The sequence below is a fragment of the Pygoscelis adeliae genome, unplaced genomic scaffold (genome assembly GCF_000699105.1).
Source record: "Pygoscelis adeliae isolate BGI_AS28 unplaced genomic scaffold, ASM69910v1 Scaffold271, whole genome shotgun sequence".
Lineage (NCBI taxonomy): Eukaryota > Metazoa > Chordata > Aves > Sphenisciformes > Spheniscidae > Pygoscelis > Pygoscelis adeliae.
The window spans coordinates 168,748-184,582 of record NW_008824040.1 but is presented as its reverse complement, the minus strand read 5'-3'; the positions used below and the strand labels follow the sequence as shown (position 1 = coordinate 184,582).

The window sequence follows — 15,835 nt, the reverse complement described above, 5'->3', positions numbered from 1 at the left end:
AAGGGAAGGGAAGGGAAGGGAAGGGAAGGGAAGGGAAGGGAAGGGAACCACTGCAGTGCAGTTTCTCTTTGGCATGTAGTTACCATGGATCTCCTGTCTGCCATGTTTAAGGGACTAAGCTGTTGCAGATGCAGAAAATTGAAGCCCATTGAAGCCTTGTCACATAACAGCAGCCCCTCTGATATTTTTCGAGGGCCTTTCTTGCAGTATGTCCTGCTGCCAGCTTATGGCCCAGACTAACATTTGGTGCTTTCTTCCCCCTCCTGCAGCTGGACTCGAGCCCTGTTCCTCAGACCCTTCCTCAGGGCATTTCCTCTGCTCCCTGGCAGGACCCTGCCCCATCCGTGCTGTGCCCCAGCACAGCTGCTGCCCCCAGTGCCAGCCAAGCCTTCCTTAGCTCATCTCCCAGACTGCGCCTCTGACTACAGCTCCATCCAAGGCCAGGCCATGCTGTGAGCTGCTCCACAGACTTTTCCTCTTCTGCCATATCAGATGTAAATCCCTGGGCAAGCCTTCATATTTTTCCCTTGATTTCACTGTCCCCTGGTAGCCAGGGTAATGCTTTGCTCAGGACGGCAGCTCTGCTTGCCTCCTGGTCCACATCCCCTCAACACCCCCATCGCCCCCCAGCGCCCCCTCCCTTGCCCGCTGCTGCCCAGGTCCCTGCGCTGTGCGTCCGGCAGCCCCTGGCACCACGCCTCCGGGTGGGAGGCTCGGGGTGCTTGGCAGTGGCCGGAGTGTGGAGCTGGGGAGGGACAAGGGAGGATGAGGAGATGTGGCCTGGAGACCTCCATAGTGGAGCACGGGGCCATCCATGCAGGGGCTGCTGCAGTAAGGCTCACGGTGGCCCCGCTGCCCCCCCAGCCTCAGCAGACCCTGCAGGCGGCTCCCTGGGAAGACGTCGTTTTCCCATCTGTGTGTCCTGTTCCCCCTCCCTTCTCTCTCTCTGGTCTTTCTCCTTGGCTGGCTGTGAGGTCTCCCATGTGGGGTGGGAAGGATGGTCTCTTCGTGGGGGCTGCTGCGGGCAGCTGCCTCCTGACTGCCTCTTGTGTCTTAACAGCGCCTGGAGCAGAGACTTAGTACAGTCCAGGGAGATCCTCTCCTTCCTAGAGCTGCGCTCTCCTGCCTGGAGCCTTCCCTCCCATGTGGCATCAAGAGCTGCTGGAGAGATGGCAGGACCGTGTGCTGGCTGCTGCAGTCCCCTGGAGCCCGATGACACACAATGGCTGCTCAGAATGGTGCCACCTTGCCCTGGTCGAGCTCCTGCAATCCAGTTTTGCTGTCTGCACGACACGGCTCTGATCTCCTGCCTGTGCCTGGTAGCAGGTGAGAGCCACAGGTCACCGGCAGGCACAGAACAGGCGTCATCGCTCTCGTGCCTGGGCTTGACTCCTCGACCCAGACCAGCAGCCCCTTGCCCAGCTCCCCAGAGGGCAGACAGTGGGCAGGCGAAGCAGGTAAGGCAGGTACTGCACAAGGAGCCCAGCACCCTGAAGGGAGGGCGAGGAGAGCCCAGCCTGCTGTGGGCCGCGGGGATGATGTCCCCAAACACAGAGTCCTGGCAGGCTCCCGTGATCACATTTTCTTCCAAATGCCACAATTATTTGGACTGTGGTGTTTCCTTGAAAAGCTCCTTTACCACACAGGGTTCTGGGAAAGGTAAAAATTGGGATAGCAGATGACATTCTCCTTTCCGCTTCTCCCTAAAGCTTTCAGAAGCCCTGAGGAAGAGGGCTCTGTGTAGAGATGGTCTCCTTTCTCCCTCCAGTTAAGTCCTCTATCAGCCCAGACCTCTTCCTCAGTGACAAGGACCCAATGAGCAGTACGGAGTCACCTGAGAAAAATCTTCAAGTGCCATCAGGTACAGACCCCAGCCTGGAGCAGAAGCCCCTGGCTGCTGCTGGCAGTGGACAGGGCAGAAATATGAACCCTGTCCAAAATCCAGCCGACACTTGCTCCCTCCCCGTGCTCAGGGACAGACTCTGCTGGCATGCAGCCAGAGCAGGCAGGCAATGCCATTTGCAGGCTGCCCCATGCATACACCAATGCTTAGACATTAAAAAGCTGCCACAGAGTGTAGAGTCTGTGCAGGGGTGACTGCAATGGCTGCTCTCTGCTGCAGAAATGTCTGGGTCAGACTGCCTGGTGTGGCCAGTCCTGGCAGGTAGGAGGTCTGGCAACCAAGGGCAAAGCTGGCTGTCACATGCATAGGCTCCCCAGGCTGGCCTTTTTTGGCATGTGGGACACCTGGCAAGGCCACCCTTAGATGGCAAATCCAGCTGTGCTGTGGCAGTGGCCAGCTGTGAGCAGTGCTGTCAGTGAGGTTCAGTCTTGCTGCCAGCCGGGAGCCGGGAGAGGTCCCCGAAGCAGCCGCGCAGCATATGCACAGGGTGCCTGGCAGACCGTCTGCTTGGCCTTGGCAAGGTCCCTTGGCAAAGGCTGCCAAGGAGCCACAGATACCGTTGAGAAGAGGGCAGGTCCTTTGCTGGGAAGTGACCAAGTAAAGAACGGGAGCAGGGGAGAAGCGTCATTTTTCCCTGTTGAAGGAGGTCCCCAGAGGAATCCCACGGAGACCCCCGCGAGGGGTGCTGCTGCTCAGCCTGTGCATCTGGCATAGTGGCAGAGTGAGGTGAGGAAGTCTGTTCACAGCACTGAGTTAACTAATGCAGCTAATTAGGCTCTGAGGAGCTGCAGCAGGACATAGCAGTACTGTGCGATACAGGGGCAGGATCAACTCAGTGTAAATAAATGGAAAGGGACACCCATTTCACATTTTGCATGTGAAACGATGAGTTCTGAGCTGACCGCTGCCACTTGGGAGTTAGATCTCCAGGGAATGATAGCTATTTCTATGCAAATGGAAGTTCAGCGCTCAGGAGTGGTCAAAAAGCAAATCAAGTGCTAGGAAAAGGAGCAAAAGCAATAGTGGAGGACAAAACAGAACATCCTTACGGTCCCCTTCTCAAACTGGAAAAGGTCCAGAAAGTGGCAGCAAGGGTGGTCAAGGGCTGGAGCAGGCAAGCAGGCCGTGCATCCTTGGTGGGAAAAGATGCTCACTCCATTCCTGTACTGGATCCTGGTCTGACCAAAAGCAGTTGCCAAGTGGGGCAGCAGTTGCTCATTCAGTCTGTCTCAGAATATGGCTTTAACAAAAACTGCTTTGCGCAATGCAAAGGTCTGTTGATTTCAAAGAATTGTTATGATCTAGCAAATGCTTGACATTCTTCTAAATTTCTTATTCTTCCTTGCTTGCCAAGAACTGACAGCTTCACAGTTGAAGAAACTGAAAAAAATCTCACAAGTTTCTTCTGTCTGAAAAATTTCCTCCTGATGAAGTTTAATGTGGGCTTTCCTCAGCTGTGGCAAATGAACCTTTTTGCAGATCAGTTACACCTGTCACTGGCTACGACTGTCCTCTGCTTGCTGGAGTGGAATGCAGCGGAGTGCAGGCGCTGGCCACACGGCCACCTGGCAGTCAGGTAGTCTTGCTCAAAGATTTATCTGCAGCACCTTTTGTGCTAAAATTTATGGATCAAAATGTTCCAGGCACTCCAGTGATGATTTACTCTGGGCTACCTAGTGGCTCCAGCATCCATCTCCCAAACTGAGTCCTCCCATTATGAGAGAGCTTTTCTCCTACATGTTGCAAGCCGATGTTTGCAGCAAACACCCAGTTCTCCTCCTTGGAGAGCGCGGTCCCAAGACACCTCTAACAGAAGTGTGGTGCCGAGCTGTCGGCTGTAAAAGAAATGCTTGGTGTCTTTAATAGCAACTACATCATTTTCCTCACATACATGCACTTATTTTAATTCATGTTATTGCTCCTAATCAGATTATAGACATAAAGTCTCGGCAGGTCTGTCTGTGTGTGTAAGCAGGTAAGCGTGAAGCCATGCACTGAGAGACTGATGCGAGAATCCTTGCTGTAACCTGGCAGCTCAATGTCTGGCAGCAACAGAGGAAAAGGCCTTCAGGGTATCTGTCATTTTTACAGGTTCCAGGCTTGCATGGAGCAGCTTCAGGCGCCAGAAATTCCTCTTCCAGAGGGCTGCTCATTTGCCTCCCCAGGCTAGCCATCACGTGGCAGAACTGCTGTCAGTCCTGCTGTTTGGCGTTACTTTTCTCCTGGTTGCTTTTCTCTTCTGCTGCCCCAGCTCCCTCAGTCTGAGCCTCCCCAGACTTCAGTGGTTCCCATGGCCTGGCATCGTGCTGGGCAGCTTTGAGCCCCGCTGCCAAGACACAGCTACAAGGATCTCAGTGGTGTTGGATCTGATTCCTAGTGTGTCCCCAGTGTGGAATCAGCTCTGACATGTTATGTTGCAGTCAGGGACCTGCAAAGCTGTCAGCACAGGTCCTCTTGTCCCTGCTCATTGCTCTGCCCAGTGCTTACACATCTCATGCCACTTTTGCCTGAGAGTAAAACCTTTTAGAGCCTCATTTATTGGTGGTTATGTTACTAGAGATGTTTCTCTATCAGGATAGAAGTGTATAGACCAGGACTCTTACACAAAGAGCATAGCTTACCAGTTTTATGGACTGTTCATCATATGGATAACCAGGTGTTCTTCCAGGAGGTGCTGAAGAGGGTTCCTAATTGCTTCCGTATATAACAAAATATCTTCATAAGTGATCTGGATGATGGGATCAAGTGTACCCTGATGAAGTTTGATGATCATACCAAACTGAGTGGGGAAGTGGACACTTCGGAAGGGAAAGCTACCCTGCAGGAAGACTTGGATAGGCTGGAAGAGCAGGCTAACAAGAACCTGATGAAGTTCAACAAGGACAAGTGTAAGGTCTTGCACCTGGGAAAACATAATCCAGGAGTGCAGCACAGGCTGGGATCTACCCGGCTGGGGAGCAGCTGTGGAAAGGGACCCGGGGTCCTGGTGGAGAACAAGCTCGATATGAGCTAACAGCGTGCTTCTGTGGCAAAGAAAGCCAACAGGATGCGGTGTTGCATCAACAAGGGCATCACCAGCAGAGACAAAGAAGTCATTATCCCACTCTACCCAGCGCTTGTCAGGCCACATCTGGAATACTGTGTTCAGTTTTGGTCCCCGCTATGCAAAAAAGATGCGGACAGGCTGGAGAGGGTCCAGAGAAGGGCCACAAAGATAATCAAAGGACTGAGAAGCTGGCCATATGAGGAAAGGCTGAGAGAACTGGGTTTGATCAGCCTTGAGAAAAGAAGGCTTAGGGGAGACCTTATCACCGTGTTCCAGTATTTAAAGGGTGGCTACAAAGATGATGGAGACTTCCTTTTTACAAGGAGTCACATGGAAAAGATGAGAGATGATGGATAAAAGTTACTCCTGGGGAGATTCCGATGGAACACAAGAGGAAAATTTTTCACAATGAGAACAATCAGCCATTGGAATAATCTCCCCAGGGAAGTGGTGGATTCCCCAACATTGGACACTTTTAAGATTCCGCTGGACAGGTGCTGGGCCATCTTGTTTAGACCCTGCTTTTGCCAAGAAAGGTTGGACCAGATGATCCTTGAAGTCCCTTCCAACCTGGTATTGTATGATTCTATGAAAAAGAGGAGTTGGAACCATTGCAGAGGTCTCTGACAAACTCCTTCACTGGGAGGAGCATTCTCCACTGGGAAAGATGTGTTTTGCCCATAAACTATGTTGCAGAAAATTCGACCAAGAACAGTGGCATCTGCCTAGACTTTCAAGAAGATAGCGTGTGTGTGGGATGAGAACTAAGATTCTTTTCTTGAACTCTATTCCTTCGTCACTACATTTTGCAGCTGTCTGAAAAGGCAAAATGATCCAGAACAGTTTAAAATAGGGGCCCTGGTGATTTATATTATTTTGGGGAAGTAATTTATCCTAAAGGCAAGCAGGCAGATTTTTTTGGCCAATTGCTGCCAAATTGCTTACTGTAATGAGTGGGGCAAGGGCAGTGTACAGCAGCTGATGACACATCTTTGTGCACTGCAGCTTGCACAACTGCTTGAGGTTTTGTGCAGCTGATTAGTGCAACAGGAGCTCACAAGCATAAGTGGACCCTCACAGCACAGCTGGCGATGGCTTGTTATGGCAATTCTGAACTTGTGACCTACCCAGAGATGCCAGGTCTCATCCTGCTGTGGGTTTCTTGGCAAGGCTTTCTGCTCTGTTTCTTTCCTGTCCTCCAGATCACAGCATGTCTCATCTCCCCAGGTTTTTGGCTCAGCATATCTTATGATAGCTGGTCACCCCTTTTGCACTGGATTTCACCTGGAAGCTACTTCCCATACACACCAAACTGCAAAGTCCCCTGTCATACAGTGTGCACAGCTTATCCAGCTCTCAAATCTGGGAAACAGAGAGAGCATACCTCACTTGGTGAAATGCTAACCACCATCCGAGCAGCGCAGTTTGCTTGTCTGAGAGCAAATCACTATATTGCATATGTGTGTAAAACTGTGAAAGGTAAAGCTGGGTCAAAGCCTACCTGCTGAAGCACCTGGCTCACTCCAGTCTTCCCTTGCTGCAGCCCTACCTGCTCTTGCTGCCTGCGGCACTGCCCGTGTCTGAGACTGCATGCCTGTAGTGCCAGATTGCGGCGCTACTGTCATCCCGTTTGTACTGGCTGAAGGGTCTGGACCTTCCTTGGGTGGAGTTTTAACTGTCTGTACACGCACCTTCACTGCGTGTCTGCAGACAAGCACCGCTAACTGCAGTATTTTACTGCACCAATGTCTAGCATGTCATGCTCTAAACTCTCTTCTCCCTTTGCATTTATATTGTCTTAAAAAAAGTGGGACATGCCCTTTCCAGTAAAGCACTTGTTCCTGTACTAGATGCTTTTTATAGCCACCTTCTTCTCTCACCTGCCCATGCCGCCTGAAGGGCCTCTTTTTATATTGCTGAAGGCCTGTATACAATGCGCACAGACAGACACGGACACAAACATTTACAGACTTCTCTGTGTTTTTATAGACAGCTCTGCATTTTCTGAGAGACAGCCATCATCTTTATTGTCCAGTCTGCACTCCAAGCTGCCAGCTTGTTGCTGAGGCACAAGCACAGAATCCCAGAACGGCTGCGGTTGGCAGGGACCTCTGGAGATCATCCAGTCCAACACCCTGCTCAAGCAGGGTCAGCCTGAGCTGGTTGCCCAGGACCATGTCCAGTCAGGTTTTGACAAGCTCCACGGAGACAGACTCCACAACCTCTCCGGGCAACCTGTGCCAGTGCTTGACCATCCTCACAGTAAAAATGTTTTTTAAAGGGAACTTTTTTTTTTTTGTGTGTGCGTGTGTGCCCATTGCCTTTTGTGCTTTCACTGGTTGCTACTGAGAAGAGTCTACTTTACACCTTCCCTTCAGGTATTTATACCAATAGATGTGAACACCTTGAGCCTTCTCTTCTCCAGGCTGAACAGTCCCAGCTCCCTCAGCCTTTCCTCATTGGAGAGATGCTCCAGTCCCTTCATCATTTTTGTGGCCTTTCACTGGACTCTCTTCTGTACTGGGGAGCCCAGCACTGGACCCAGCACTCCAGCTGTGGCCTCACCAGTGCTGAGCAGAGGGGAAGGATCACCTCCCTCGACCTGCTGGCAACACTCCTCCTGATGCAAAGGATAGCATTCACCTTCTTTGCAGCAAGGGCACATTGTTGTCTCATCTTCAACTTGGTGTCCACCAGGACCCCCAGGTCTTTTTCTGCCAAGCTGATTTCCAACTGGGTGGTCCCCAGCATATATTCTTGCACGGGTTTATTCCTCCCTGGGTGCAGGACTTGGCACTTCCCCTTGTTGAACTTTATGAGGGTCCTGTCAGCCCAATTCTCCAGCCTGTCGAGGTCCCTCTGGATGGCAGCACAACCCTCTGGCCTATCAGCCACTCCTTCCAGTTTTGTATCATTGGCAAAAAATAACTGAGATTCTGGCAGTTGAGTTTCTTCAGTCTCTGCCACAATGCCAGCATCCTTCACTGGACAAACTATCTGCTCCCAGGAAAATGAGACGTGGCCTTTTTGCAGCTCCGGTCTTGCTCACTCCTGCAGAGAGCTCAAAGCTGGAACCTCAAAGGCATCACTGTAGAGTGGCACGAGTTAACCCCTGCACTGTCCCCAGAGGCTCTGTGAGCCTGTGCGGGTGTGCACACGGGTTTACATGTGTCTATGTGTGTGCATGTGCGCACACACTCCCTTTTACTGCCAGCAGAGTGACACAGGTAAAGCTCTGGTCATACTTACATCACTGCATTTCCAGATCTGTCAACAAGCTGTTTTACTCAGCCCCCGCCCCAGCCTACCACCCCAAGCAACTCTCACCCTCTCACGGCCCATGGTGTGCCATTCCACTCACGCTTTCTTTGAGTCAGTTTGCTGGTTTATGCTAGCCGAGAGCCCCTGGGGCTTTCTGCATTCCACAGGCACTAGGACAATGTTTGTGTGAAATGCTGAGAGGCTTTTGGGGGCATGCTGGTGAGGTAAAACTTCTCTTCTGTCCGTGTCTTTCATTGGCCCTATAGAATTGGGGATTGCTGGCTGGAAGGAACTGAGCAGAAAGGGCAGACTCTGGCTTTTTATGGCTGGTGCACAGTGTGTATATGAAATGGTCTGATGGATAAATTTTCTGGACAATAATGCTTTGCATAAAGGTACAGATGACTGCTGTACAGCAGGTCCAGGTAGGCTTGTTTTCCATGCCAAGCAGCCATATGTGGCTCGGTTCATACCTCACAAGCAGCTGCTATTGTAGAGGCTTGGAGAAATGATCAGTGAAGCAAGCCTACCATCATGGTTTGCATGGAGGTTGACCCAGTGCATGCACCCGTAGGCTACCACTTAAACTGCTCAGGGTATGGTCTCACAGGATGGTCTAGGTGACACCAGGACTGCTAGGGCCTGAGGGGTTCACCTTTCCCAATGGGGAAAAGTATTTTTGCTCACGACTTGGAAGAGCTTCAAACTAGGTTCAAAGTGGGGGGGGAAGGGATAAAATCAGGTTTACTGCTGATAAGCTATGGGGTGGCATGGCAATGTTTGAGGGACAGTGTGCTAGTGAGGGCTTTCACTCTGCTCCATGATGTGCTGAGTACATTACTGCATTGCTGCAGGTGGGTGGGGGACCATGGTGGGTGTCTGGTGGTATAGTCACCCGGGGCCATGGCACAACCCACCCCTGCACACCTTCCCTGCCTGGGGCACCAACATGACCAACAGCCTGCACCCTGCAGCACGCATGTGCCGCCATCATCTTCTGTGAGACACCCTGGACCTGACAGTGCTCCTGTTGCCCACCCACAGCCAGGCACTGAGCCAGCACATGCGGCAGAGCACTGCAGGGCGCTCCTGGTGCCGCGCATCGCGCTGTCACACAGTGCCAATGGTGAGCCCCGAGCTCCGCCAGCGCTGCTGCTCCCCTGGCCTGAGCCCACACCTGCTGCAGGCTGCCCCCATGCAGCCTCACGGCAGCTCTCCCAGTTCAACCATCATGCAGCAGCACACAGCACGAACTGTGCCTTCAGGGACTGGGAAGACTGGGCCCAGGATGCTACAAACGGTTTGGGCTGGCAGTCCCTTCTTCTTTCAGGGTCAATTCTTTATGGAGGCTGTATTCTGGATGGAGACGCAGCAGCCACACAGAGCCTGGCTCAGCGTTGCCTGGACACTGCAGCCCAGCTCCTCTCTGAATCCCGGAGCCTCCTTATCCTTCTCTGGGCTGCCTCAACACAGGTAAGAATGAGCACTTACCTAGGGAAGCTGGGCAGCACGTATATTTGGGGAAAGAGAAGGCTGGGAAAATGTGTGCTCTCCTAACACCAATGGCCCTTCATGGCAGAGTGACAGTGAGCCATCCTCTGCAGGCTGGAGGGAAGACACAGGGCCACAGGGCTGCACCCGCCTGCCTCCAGGTCTGCCCAAGGATGAGGTGACTTTAGAGATCCAGACATCCATCCAGCACCTCCGCAGCCCAGCAGAGCCACCCTCCTCCAGAGTAGTCCAGGGCTTGCAGGAAGAGCTGCTGGTAGCCCAGAGCTGTGCCACGCTCTCCCATCTCCTCTGTTCCCAGCACACCTGGCAGCCCTGCCAGTCCCTGGTCAGCCAGCAAGCAGCCCCAAGGCTTCTAGCAGAATGGGGCCTTGCGCTGCTACTGGGCTGCAGCAGGACCTACAGACACAAGGACAGGAGGCAGAAGCCATCTCCCACATAGACAATCTTGGCCCAAGCCCTGACCCTTCCATCAGCTCCTGCTGGAGGGGTGTGGCAGTTTCCTGGCTCCACTGCACCAAGTGGAAAAGGTCCTCAGCTGTCTGCAGGATGGCCTGAAGGGAGGGGGTCCTGCCAGTCACCCTGCTGCTCTGCTGTCCTGTGAGCACTGCAGCAAGGAGCAAGGATGCCTGCCATGGCTGTGGCTGCGCTGTACCCTGTAGGGCCACAGGTCCCAGGGAAGCGGCTGGAAACGCTACAGCCGGTGCCAGCCTGTATACACCTACCTGGGTGCAATGACAGGGCAGCCTGTGCTGCCTTCTCACCTCTCTGCCTTCCAGCACCCTGGCTGCTCCAGGGGGCAGCCCTGGCAGATCACAAGAGCTGGGCCAGCACCAACTGGGCCAGCAGGTAGTGCTACCCTCCCCACCACGGACATACCTCCCGCTGCAGCAGAGCTCAGGCCCCATCTCATCTCCCTGTGCTCCACTTCCAGGTGCTGCCCAGTCATTTGCTGCCTTCTGCACCAGCTCTCACTCTCCCTAGCCCTGTCTGCTTCGCTCTGGCTGGATCAGAGCAGTGCAGAAGAAAAAAAACATGTCTGCTCACAGCACTGCTCCCTCTCAGGCACAATATTGGGGCTACATCTTCCCAGGACAGCTTCGTGAGCCTACATGCCTGGCTAGCCATCAGGCTGTGCTACCTGTGGTACTGCCCTGCAAGATCTCCCCAATGCTGTGTGCTCAGCGCCTCATGCACACTGCCAACCCGCTACCATGCCCAAAATAAAGAAGCTGGAGTGCACAGACTATGGGACTCCAGCCAGAGGACACTCCACCAGACAAGGGCATGTGTATGCAGGAAGAGAGAGCTGGTCTCCGAGGTCAGTAACTAAGGAAAGCCTGTACCCTCCCTACTTCTGCCTGTAATCAAACAGGATGGGCTGCAGCCACCAACTGCTCCCCCCCAGAAGAGACAAACTCCAGGAAGGAAGGGCTCAGGGAACATCAGGGGTGGAGAAGAAGGCCCCAGGTACAGAAATAAATTGATATATTAGTGTGTACAAAACATGCTGCTTCCTCTGTACAGTGCCCCAGCCAGGAGCAGGCTCCCCACAGGGAGTTCACACATATATAAATAAGGCCCAGACAGATGCAAACAGTATTTACAGCCCGCGGGGAGCTAGTGCCTGCTCTGGGGCCAGCCCCACCAAGACCAGCTGCTACGCCCAGCCCGCGGGATCCTCCATCCCAGCCTGGACTGGCCAGGTTCATTTCAGGTCCACATCAAAGTCCAGCACCAGCAGCTTGGTCTCCTCCGTGCCATTGCGGCTGCCCACCGCACACACGAGCTTGGTGTTAGAGGCGCGGATGCGCCACACTACACCCCCACTGCCCCCACTCTCCAGTGCAACCAGGTTGCGCACAAACTCGCCCGTCTTGAGGTCCCAGAGCTTGACGGTACCATCATCTGAGCTGGTCACCACAAACTTGGAGCTGAACTGTAGGCAGGTCACAGCACTCTGGTGCTTGCTGGGCCCTGGAAGAAGAGGGTATCTGTTAGTCCTCCTGTGCTCCCACCTCCAACCCCAGGCTCTTCAGGAGCACCCACTGCTGGGCAACATCTGCCCTGCCATGTCTGGCAGCTAGGAGCAACATGACCCCTCTCCAACACCCCTAGTGAGGGGAGCTGTTCTATCCTCCTGCACTCACCCTGCAGTGTTTGCAGGCACTGGCCCGTCTTGATGTCCCAGATCTTGACTGTGGAGTCAGCATTGCCAGATACAAGGATATTGTCACGTAACTCCATGCCACTCGTGAGTGACTGGTGCCCCATGAGGGTGTGTAGGCAGTTTCCACTCTCTACGTCCCACACTCGAATCGACGTGTCCAGAGAGCCACTCACGATGTGTGTCCCATCAAACTGCCCAGAGAAACACAGATCAGTGCAGCCTGCCCAGAACGGGGAGGAATGTTCTTCGCAGTCTGGTGTCAGAGACTTGGGGCACGGCAGATTAATGGATGTGCTCATGCACCCTTTGGCTAATCAGGGTGCACGTGTATTTGGCACCATCTTCCCTCCAGGAAACAGACACGGCGTGTGTGTTCCCACAGTGCATGCGTGTGTGGGGGTCAGGGTGGAGGGGCAGAGAATGTCTCACCTGCAGGGAACAGACATGGCCTGTGTGTCCCTGCAGCACACGCATGAGGTGGGGAGACAGCCTCTTACTTGCTGAAATAGGCATGGCTCGTGTCCCTGCAGCACATGAGCGGGAGGGAAGGGGGAGCCAGGGTATTACCTGCAAGGAGTAGACGCGGTTCGTGTGTCCCTGCAGTGTATGAGTGCAGCTCTCGCTCTCGGGGTCCCACACTTTCACTGTGTAGTCGTATGCACCGCTCACCACCTTGTGCCCATCGTACTGCACGCAGCGCACGGCAGCCACGTGCCCCATCAGCACATGCAGACATTGCCCAGTCTCAATGTCCCAGAGGCGCAGAGTGGCGTCCCGCGAGCCACTCACAACCCTGTGGGCAAGGGTGCGCTTGGAGCCTGATTGTGTCGACTTTGGACCTTGCCCAACTGAGATAACCCCAGACACATGAGCTTCCCCAAGGAGTAGCCCCAGCTTACCCTCCCCAGGGATACCTCTTCCCACACAGCACCTTTCAGCTACAGATCAGCCCAAGCCCTGACCACCTCTGCACTTTCACCTGCCCTATATCCCACGCCAGAGACTGGCCCAGGCCCCTAATGCTTCTACACCTCTACCTGCCCCATTCCAGAGACCAGACCAGGCCCCGAACACCATCATGCCCATACCTGTTCCCATGCAAATGCATGCAGCGCACTGTGGACGTGTGCCCATACAGTGTGTGCACGCATTCGCCTGTGTCTGCATTCCACACTTTGAGTGTCCGGTCTGTGGAGCCGCTGATGACAATGCTGTCCCTCATTTGGGAAGACCACACACCCCCTGTGTGGCCAACCAGTGTCTGCACACACTGCAAAGAACAAGATGTGAGACATTGGTTTGGGAAAGGCTGAACAACACAGCAAAAAGGAAAAGCAAAGCGTAGGACTTCCTCCAGGCAAGGGATTGGTAAGGCTCTTCAGGTCAGCAATCCACCTGCCTGCAGACAGACTCAGGCGCTCACCAGAGTCTCCTCTCCGTGATAAAGATCACTTGCTATTCTAAACCCAATCAAGTTTCTTGTCCTTCCTGGATCTCCAGGAGGGTGGTCCACACTTGCTGACTGCCAGTGAAAACACGTGTGGCCAACTCTTGCTCATTTGTTACTGCACCAACAGACTTGTAGCTTAAGACAGCTCTTCCCACTGCTCCTGCAGCCACAGGATTTATCAAATCCTTTCCCCGGCTATACTTTGCCAGAGACAAGATAAACCCACCTAAAAGGCCACTATGCCTCTCACACCTCCACCCATTCCTGCAGCAATGCAGAGGATCAGCATGACTCCCAGCGTGCCGACGGAGCAGGCCTATGACGTGACTATGGACAACAGCTCACCTCCCCAGTGACAGCTGACCACACTTTGAGTGTATTGTCATCTGAGCCACTGACTATCCGGTTGCCACAGAACTGCAGGCAGGTAATGACATGGTCATCGTGTCCCTTCAGCACCTGCATGGAAAACAACATGAGTAAGGAGGGAGGTGAGGGCAGCTCAGAGCCCCGAAGCCTGCGGAACCTCGGGCCTCAAAAACAGCCTTTGAGAATGGTGGGGAAGCAGTAAGTGCTGAGGGGAGGAAGAACAGATGGGTCCCTGTAACGCCTGCCACCTCCCTGCTGCTTCTCTGTGGGGCAGCAGCTACAGTAGGAGTCAGGGGGGGCATTTGGCGGCTACTGCTGGGGGACAGTGGGCTACCCCAGGACTCCAAAACATGGATGGACCCTTGTGGCTATTAAGGCCACACAAGCTATCAAGCTCAGAGCTGACATTCTGTCCTAGATCAAAAACGTGGCCATCAGCCAGAGCACATTTAGGACCACCAGCTCCATTTTCCACATGATGGAAGGCACACAACATGGAAACAGCTGTGCACCAGCTGCCACCAACATGGTGAGGTAGAAGGAGGGCAGCAACGGTGGGCAATGACCGAGCAACATCTGCAGGCAGGCAGAGATCAGGCAGGTTAGGCAGGACCCCAGGGAATGAGGAGGCACACCAGACAGACCTGGCCAAGCCATGGGGAGGGGCAGCATGAGGGCAAGCGGCAGCTCAGTGTGAAAACAAGCCCAGAGCTACCCTTTGCAGGGAACATATTAAACTTCCCCTCAGCTGCAGGGTACAGGGCGGATGTCCCTGTGGGCCGACGTCCCTGCAGGCAGTGCCCTGGAGAGCTCTGCTCACGGGGGGTGCAGAGACCAGGGTGTTGGGGGTCTCAGGAAAGGGCTGCCTGGTGCCAATTTGCTGCTGGGGGGTGCAGTCCCTGCAGCAACGGCACCGTGCAGAGCACTGCTGCTCACCTCGGGTGCCACTGAGGCAGGGGCTTGGAGAAGGGGCTGGGAACACCGAGGGCCCGGAAAATGTCTCCGGAGGTGGAGAGCAGCAGGACTGAGACTGTTACCTGAGAGACTGAGAGAAGGGGTGACGGGGGCTCTGCTCTCCCTGCCTCCTGGACAGGGACGAGGGGCAGGCTGGGACCTTGGCAGGGAGAGACAAAACCAACACCCAAGTGTTCCGGAACCTTGTACCAGGGACAAGGCTTAGCTGAGCCCCAGAAGGGCTGTACCACTCCCTGGGTGCCAAGGTTGGCTACAGCCCTGCCACAGGTGCTCAGAGAAGGGGTGAAGGGACGGAAACCCCCTTCTCTGGGGTCCAGGGTGACCCTTTTTCTGCTGCAGAACTGCAGCCCTGTACCACCCACTGTGGCAATCCCCGAGATCGGCTGTGCTGCCAGGCAGAGCACGTGGGAAAGCTCCAAGCAAGCTGTGCTGTGGATCTGCTCTCTACAGGCAGGGACAGGAGTTGCAGGAAGCTGGCAGGACCTACAGCTTCAAGGACCTTTAAATTCAAATATTTCCAGGTGAATGCCTCTGGCCTGTGCCTCCTGAAGACAGGCCAGACTTGTGAATCTTTTCTCGAGGCACTTTTAAAATTCTTAGTGTTGTTCTCATCCTATTGGTCATGAATATTTCTCTGCTATTTCCTTCCTGTACCAGCTTCCTACACATCAAAGCTCTAGAGGCTGGTTCTCAGCAAGGACTCCTGAAAGCACCCACCTTGGGGGCTTTAAGCTCCCCGCTGCGCCAGTTCATATCAATTTTGTGCTGCCGCATGAAGGCAAATTTCCAGGGGCTGTACATGAATCCAGGGCTCAGCAGGCGCCGCTTCCGCAGGTTCAAGGGCTCCTCGATGCCTGCAGGAGGAAAACACAGCAGGATGCCCGACGGTACACAGGTGGTCCACGCCCTCACCCTACTGGGGAGCTAAGATGATGCCCATCCGTGGGAGCTGTGGGCTACCCCACTGCAGATCCCAGCCACAATGTGCCACGTGCTATATGGAGGAGGGGTCTTTACCTTCTTCACGGCACTTCTCTCTCCAAAGCAGATTATCTTCAGCCAAGACCCTCCAGTAGCGACAAGTCTGGGCAGCACGGAGCAGGTCCCGAGGCTCCAGGAATGAGAGGACATAGAGTGCCAGCTGCAGGAATG

General features: G+C 54.1%; 1 protein-coding gene across 2 annotated transcripts in view; it reads right to left on the bottom strand.

Annotated features, from left to right (window-relative positions):
• Nucleotides 1-11,197: 11,197 nt before the first annotated feature.
• The window catches only part of LOC103924868 (F-box/WD repeat-containing protein 7-like), a 10,976-nt gene continuing 6,338 nt past the window's right edge, over nt 11,198-15,835 (bottom strand). For both annotated transcript variants that reach the window (XM_009333476.1, XM_009333477.1), the window contains exons 6-12: nt 15,701-15,824; nt 15,401-15,537; nt 13,685-13,798; nt 12,978-13,159; nt 12,457-12,682; nt 11,870-12,080; nt 11,198-11,696 (exon numbers count right to left, since the gene is read on the bottom strand). In XM_009333476.1, the coding sequence (XP_009331751.1) occupies nt 11,428-11,696; nt 11,870-12,080; nt 12,457-12,682; nt 12,978-13,159; nt 13,685-13,798; nt 15,401-15,537; nt 15,701-15,824 (1,263 nt within the window). In that variant the 3' untranslated portion in view covers nt 11,198-11,427. The remainder of the gene's footprint in view (nt 11,697-11,869; nt 12,081-12,456; nt 12,683-12,977; nt 13,160-13,684; nt 13,799-15,400; nt 15,538-15,700; nt 15,825-15,835) is intronic.